The sequence below is a fragment of the Sapajus apella genome, unplaced genomic scaffold (assembly GCF_009761245.1).
Source record: "Sapajus apella isolate SASKATOON/1434 unplaced genomic scaffold, GSC_monkey_1.0 scaffold85, whole genome shotgun sequence".
Classification (NCBI taxonomy): domain Eukaryota; kingdom Metazoa; phylum Chordata; class Mammalia; order Primates; family Cebidae; genus Sapajus; species Sapajus apella.
The window spans coordinates 1,245,186-1,252,169 of NW_022437025.1; the positions used below are offsets into that span (position 1 = coordinate 1,245,186).

At 56.2% G+C, this 6,984-nt stretch overlaps 1 protein-coding gene across 2 annotated transcripts in view; it reads left to right on the forward strand.

Annotated features, from left to right (window-relative positions):
* MAEA (macrophage erythroblast attacher) overlaps positions 1 to 6,984 on the forward strand; it is a 53,229-nt gene that overhangs the window by 44,937 nt on the left and 1,308 nt on the right. For both annotated transcript variants that reach the window (XM_032253910.1, XM_032253909.1), the window contains 3 exons: positions 1,087 to 1,195; positions 4,811 to 4,944; positions 6,555 to 6,750. In XM_032253910.1, the coding sequence (XP_032109801.1) occupies positions 1,087 to 1,195; positions 4,811 to 4,944; positions 6,555 to 6,750 (439 nt within the window). The remainder of the gene's footprint in view (positions 1 to 1,086; positions 1,196 to 4,810; positions 4,945 to 6,554; positions 6,751 to 6,984) is intronic.

Consider the following 6,984-nt stretch of genomic DNA (forward strand, 5'->3'; position numbering starts at 1 on the left):
TGGGGGCGCACAAGGGCCCGTGTGAGGGTCAGGACGTGGGGGTGCACAAGGGCCTGTGTGAGGGCTGAGGATGTGGGGGTGCACAAGGGCCCGTGTGAGGGCTGAGGACGTGGCAGTGCATAAGGGCCCATGTGAGAGCCGAGGACGTGGGGGTGCAGGCCCTGACAGCCTGAGGGACGGTGCTGCTGTGTGGAAGGCATGAGAATGGGGTGCTGGGCAGCTGGAAAGGGACCTGTTGTGCTCTGCTTTGGTTTCTTGGCTGTGCAGCCCCAGGCTGGGCTGGGTTCTGGCCTGGAGCGGGTGTACGCGTCCTGCAGAGTCAGCTCAGGAAAGATCACAGCTGCATGTGGTGTGTGGCACACTCAGGGCCGACAGGCTTGGGCCAGATCTGCAGAGTGCAGCCTGTGGGCTGAGGGAGGTGGCTGTCCTTTGGAAAACCTTCCAAACAGCAAGGACTGCACCTGGGAAGACTACAGGCTCTTGGTCCGCTGGGGCTGCGAGGGTGAGCATCTGGGGCAGTGGGCGTCCTCAGGGTTTGGGTTCCTTGTAAACCAGAATTGCTTTGAGAGGGCTCAGGGCAGGTGCCATGTGCAGTTCTGGTGTTTTCTGTGGGTTGCATGTGTGGCTTGGTGCCCTGTCCCTGGAGGAAGAAGGGTCTTGTGGCTGCTCCTCCAGCCCCTGGTGAGCCGCATCTCCCACCATTCCAGGTCCGCTTGGAGTGAGGTGATTACTCAGGCTGTTAGCTCAGATTTTTCAACTTAAAAATGCAGGCCAGGTGCAATGGCTCATGCCTATAATCCCAGCACGTTGGGAGGCCGAGGCAGGAGGATGGCTTGAGCCCAGGAGTTGAAGACCAGCCTGGGCAACACAGCGAGACTCTGTCTCTAACAGGACGTTTTTTTACATTAGCTGGGCGTGGTGCCGCACATCTGTGGTCTCAGCTTCTCGGGAGGATCGCCTGAGCCTGGGAGTTCAAGGCTACAGTGAGCTGTGACTGTGTCACTGAACTCCAGCCTGGTGACAGAGTCAGATCCTGTCTCTAAAATGAAAATGCAAACTGAAATGTGCCAAAATGTTGTTTTTCAGACATGCAAGAAAGCACTTCAGCCAAGCAGAAGGGAGCCAGCTGGACGAGGTGCGCCAGGCCATGGGCATGCTGGCCTTCCCCCCTGACACGCACATCTCCCCATACAAGGTAGGGGCTGCGTCCCCGGGGTCCCTGTCATGACAGGGTGGGTGTCCAGGGAGTGTCTGATCTGTAGCTGCTTTTAGACATGGGTGGGAAGTGAGGGCCCTGTCCTGAGACACACAGCCTTGCCCAGCCTGCCGAGACAAGCTTTTCTTACTTATTCCCATTTTGCTGATGAGAAATTTGAATCAGGGGCCGGGCGCGGTGGCTCAAGCCTGTAATCCCAGCACGTTGGGAGGCCGAGGTGGGAGGATTGCTTGAGCCCAGGAATTTGAGACCAGCCCGGGCAACACGGTGAGATCCCAACTCTACAGAAAACATTCTTTTAATTAGCTGGGCATGGTGACTGTGGTCGGGCTACCCAGGAGGCCGAGGTGGGAGGGTTGCTTGAGGCTGCAGTGAGCCGAGATTGTGCCACTGCACTCCAGCGTGGGTGACAGAACACGACTCTGTCTCAGGGAAAAAAAAAAAAAACGCAGTTGAATGAGAAAGGTTCAGGAAGACTTTCATCCTGGACTGCTCAGCTGGACCGAGCATCTCCTCCTGTTTCCCTGGTTCTCCTGTGTCTGCAGTCCCTTAGCTGGGCCCAGCGTCCTCACCCGTTTCCCAGGTTCTCCTGTGTCTGCAGTCCCTTAGCTGGGCCCAGCGTCCTCACCCGTTTCCCTGGTTCTCCTGTGTCTGCAGTCCCTTAGCTGGGCCCAGCGTCCTCACCCGTTTCCCTGGTTCTCCTGTGTCTGCAGTCTCTTAGTCAGAAGTGAGGCTGCAGCATCCTCCATGCTTCCCTTTCTGATGCTTTGTGTTTTGTCTGTAAATATGGAAGCCTCCAAGTCTCCGTGGTCGCTGGGGTAGGTGGTGGGGGTTCTGCCACCACTAACCAGGCACCCTGTGCCGATACCTGGCCTCATCCCAGCAGCCAGCTGCTCCCAGGCGAGTGGCTCTGCTCTGTACCCCTGCCCTCTCCCATGCCATCCCTGCACTCACCCCCATGTCCTCTTCCATGCCATCCCTGGACTTACCCCTGTGCCCTCTCCCATGCCATCCCTGCACTCACCCCGTGCCCTCTCCCATGCCCATCCATGTGCTCACCCCCATGCCCTCTCCCATGCCTTCCCCGCACTCACCCCATGCCCTCTCCCGTGCCATCCCCGCACTCACCCCATGCCTTCCCGTGCCATCCCCGCACTCACCCCATGCCCTCTCCCGTGCCATCCCTGCGCTCACCCCCATGCCTTCTCCCATGCCATCTCTGTGCTCACCCCCATGCCTTCTCCCACGCCTATCCATGTGCTCACCCTCATGCCCACCCATGTGCTCATGATGCTGGAAACAGTTTCAGTCTCTGGAAAAGGTAGAAGCAGATGAAACCTCCTGGAGTTGACAGTTTGATCCTGGCAGCCGTGTCTGTCAGAGGCAGGGGTGTTTCCCAGCAGCCCCCATCCACCACCCCATAGGGACTGCAAAGCCCTGGGCAGACCTAGACCTGCTGCCTTCTGAAAGCTGCTGGAAGCCTTCTCTGCCTGACTTCTCCCGACCTTCAGGCATTTGGGACATCTCATAGTAAAACATCATCAGTTCACGAGGATCTTCATGGGTGGAGTCTAAGCTTCCCAGATTGTGAATTGGCACCTTGTTTCTCTCCTTTCTCTGGAGAGGATTTGGTTAGAAATGTGAGAAAGGGTGGCCCATGCTGGGGCTGAGGCGTTCGGCTAGGCCGGGTGGAGCATGCGTCTCTCACTGGATGCAGCCCTGCAGTGCCGTAAAGAGGGAGGCAGTGCCAGCCCTAAGGCTCAGCAGTCACCAGATTCAGGGGACAAAATTGTGTCTCCTGGTAGGAAGCCCAGGAAGCCATGCTCTGTTGCCATGGGTCAGGCAAGAAACAGGAGGAAGCGTTTTGTTCAGTGAATGGCAGAAGCCACCAGAGGCAGGCAGTCCAAGGGAGTGAGAGCGGTGGCAGCTGCCCCTTCTCCGTGAGGACCTTCTGGACTGTGGGCTTCCTCCCATGTAGACTCTCATTTTTAGACAAAAATGAGATTAAAAGCAACCTTTTAAAATGTTGAAGTTAAGTGTGGTGTTTACCCTAAACTGAGACTGAGAAGAAGCTCACAGAGACTGACGGGTGACGTCCCATGATGACCACCTCCCTTCCCTCCCTCCATCTGCAGGCTGAGCAGCCTTTCTGGGTCAATGTTAGTTTTTTTTCTCTCCTGGGCTCACACATGCTCTCTCTCTAAGTCTAAACCTGAGGTTATTTAGGGACAGACAGTAATCCGATTTAATTTTCTGTTCTGTGATGCTTTAACCTAGCATGGACTGGCTTTGTCTCATTTAACACATGATTTCCCTGAAGTAAGACTTTTCCCTCTGGATTTAATGCTCTGAGGCTCTCTCTGCACTCAGCTCTCCTTCTAGCTCTGTGAGTCCATTTTTTTTATCACAGTGCACAGGATCCACACATTCCAGATCATTCGAGTTGATTCACAAACAAGTGAGTGTAGCAGAGTTAAGTCAGCACCAACTCCACAGTGTGTGGAAATCACAGAGTTAAGTTAGCATTGGCCCCGAGATGTGTTGAAATCAGAGAGTTAAGTCAGCACTGGCCCCACAGTGTGTGGAAGTCAGACTTAAGTCAACACCGACCCCATGGTATGTTGGAATCACAGTTAAGTCAGCACCAGCCCCACAGTGTTGAAATCACAGTTAAGTTAGCACCAGCCCCAAGGTGTGTTGAATTCAGAGAGTTAATTCATCACTGGGCCCACGATGTGTGGAAATCAGAGTTAAGTCAGTACAGGCCCCTCGGCATGTGGAAATCAGAGAGTTAAGTCAGCAACGTCCCCGTGGTGTGTTGAAATCAGACTTAAGTCAGCACTGACCCCCCAGCGTGTGGAAATCACAGAGCTAAGTTAGCACGAGCCTTGCAGTGTGTTGAAATCACAGAGTTAAGTTAACACTGACCCCTTGGTGTGCTGAAATCAGAGAGTTAAGTCAGCACCTGCCCCACAGTGTGTGGAAATCACAGAGTTAAGTCAGCACCAGCCTCGTAGTATATTGAAATCACAGACTTTAGTCATCACTGAACCTGCGGTGTGTTGAATCCCAGAGTTAAGTCAGCACCTGCCCCACGGTGTGTGGAAATCACAGAGTTAAGTCAGCACCAGCCTCGTAGTATATTGAAATCACAGACTTAAGTCATCACTGAAACTGCAGTGTGTTGAAATTACAGTTAAGTCAGTACTCATCCCGCAGCGTGTTGATATCAGAGTTAATTCAGCACTCGTCCCGCAGCGTGTTGAAATCAGAGTTAATTCAGCACTTGTCCTGCAGCGTGTTGAAATCAGAGTTAATTCAGCACTCGTCCCGCAGCGTGTTGAAATCAGAGTTAATTCAGCACTTGTCCCGCAGCGTGTTGAAATCAGAGTTAATTCAGCACTCATCCCGCAGCGTGTTTCAGTCAACACTTGAGGGAGTTATACTTTGTGCTGACCCTCAGTGCAGAGCATGTGGGACACTGGGGGATGGCTGCGGGCCGGTGGCACCTGCCCCAACATGGCCCACATTTTTAGGCTGTTTCAGGAACTTCCGTGGGAGCCTTCCCAGCAGTCTCTGCCCTGTGTCTTCTAGGACCTCCTGGACCCCGCACGGTGGCGGATGCTGATCCAGCAGTTCCGGTATGACAACTACCGACTACACCAGCTGGGAAACAACTCCGTGTTCACCCTCACCCTGCAGGCCGGCCTCTCCGCCATCAAGACACCGTATCCTGCCCCATGGCCTGGGGTTCGCGGCTTTGGTCACATTTTAACAGGCTGACCCTGCACCTTGCCACCCTTGTGCTCCCACCACAGACAGCCCCAGGCTCCCGCATGCTGCACCTGCATAGTGTCTGGACGGGCAGTGGGGCGGTGTTGAGGGGCCTCTGATGCCTGGCGCAGCCTTCACGCTGGAAAGAGGCTTACGTCCTCTCTCTCGTCGTCCCAGATGTGGCCATGAGTACCGAGCATTGATCTAAAAGCACAGCTTTCATGTGTTCTGGCAGCTGGGAAGTTACCATTCAGAAAAGTTTTCCCGTAGTTACCAAGAACCTTCCAGAATTTCAGTTGGTCTGCACCCTTGCTGTAGCAGCAAACTGTTTTTGCTCTCACAAAGAAAAAATACATGGCCATGCCTTCGGTAGAGAGACAGCTCCCTTCTGCTAAGAGCTGAGACGGACGCCCTGACCACAGCCGCCTGTGTGCCTCTTACTGTCCAGGTTTGGTAGATCCCCTCAAGTGCAAGACACACTCGTGGCTGGAACTGCCCCTCGTTTCTCCCAGCACACCCCCAACAGCCCTCTTCTGACAGGACCAGCCTGTGACGGACTCCTTCCTCCCATGACTGATCTGTGCCCCCTGTGACTGACTCTGTCCCTGCCTGCAACTGACTCCTTCCTGCCTTTGACTGACTCTGCCCCTGCCTGTGACTGACTCTGTCCTTGCCTGTGACTCCGTCCTTGCCTGTGACCGACTCCTTCCTGCCTGTGACTGACTCTGGTCCCGCCTGGACTGACTGTCCCACCTGTGACTGACTCTGTCCTTGCCTGTTACTCTGTCCCTGCCTGTGACTGACTGTCTTGCTTGTGACTGACTCTGTCCTGCCTGTGACTGTCTTGTGTGTGGATGACTCTGTGCCGCCTGTGACCAACTGTCCTGCCTATGCTGACTGTCCCACCTGTGACTGTCTCATCTGTGACTGACACTCTCGCCTGTGACTGTCCCTGTCTCACTGGTGACTGACTTTCTCTCCTGTGACTGACTCTGTCCCTGCCTGTGACTGTCAGCCTGCACCTGACTCTGCCCTCCCCTGTGACTGACTCTGTCCCCGCCTATCAATGTCTCTCATGTGACCAGACTCAGGCCCAGAGTGTGGTGAGTGTTTCGGGACTGCTGCTGGTACCTGGCTGTGCTGGGGTTCGAAAGAGATTCAGCGCCCCTCCCTTGTCCCCTCTTTGTGGAACTCTGAGGGGAGGGCTGCTGGCTCAGCCACCGCCTGTTCTGGGTGCCAACAGAACATCCCTTCTAGGTGGCTCTTGTCTGTCCTGCCTGGAGAGGTTGCATGGGGTGGGAGAGGGTGGGTGGATGACGGAGCCGCTGCGTGCCTGTGGTCCGGGTGCAGGAGGCCGGGGCGGGAAGGCGTGGGCTTCTCCACCTAGGCCTCAGTGGGGCTGTTTGCTGTGGACGGCAGCACTTCCTTCGCCTCGAAAGATAGCCTGTGTTATCCCATGGTGTCCATTGGCCAGAATGCCATGCAGCCCGGGCACAGTGGCCATGGGCTCAGCTCACCCGGCTGCCCTGGGTGGCCCCCAACCCTTCCTTGACCTGACGCACAGACAGTGCTACAAGGAGGACGGCAGCTCCAAGAGCCCCGACTGCCCCGTGTGCAGCCGCTCCCTCAACAAGCTGGCTCAGCCCCTGCCCATGGCCCACTGTGCCAACTCCCGCCTGGTCTGCAAGATCTCTGGCGATGTGATGAACGAGAACAACCCACCCATGATGCTGCCCAACGGCTACGTCTATGGCTACAATGTGAGTGGGGGCAGGCCGGGCAGGGGGGTGGGGTGAGGGGGGCTGGGCTGGCACGCATCTCCATCGGGACAGGGCTGGGAGGGCAGGGCACGGGGCCAGGCTGGCACACGTCACCATCAGGACAAGGGCTGGGGGGCAGGGCAGGGGGCCGGGCTGGCACACGTCACCATCGGGACAAGGGCTGGGGGGCAGGGCAGGGGGCCGGGCTGGCACGCGTCTCCATCAGGACAGGGC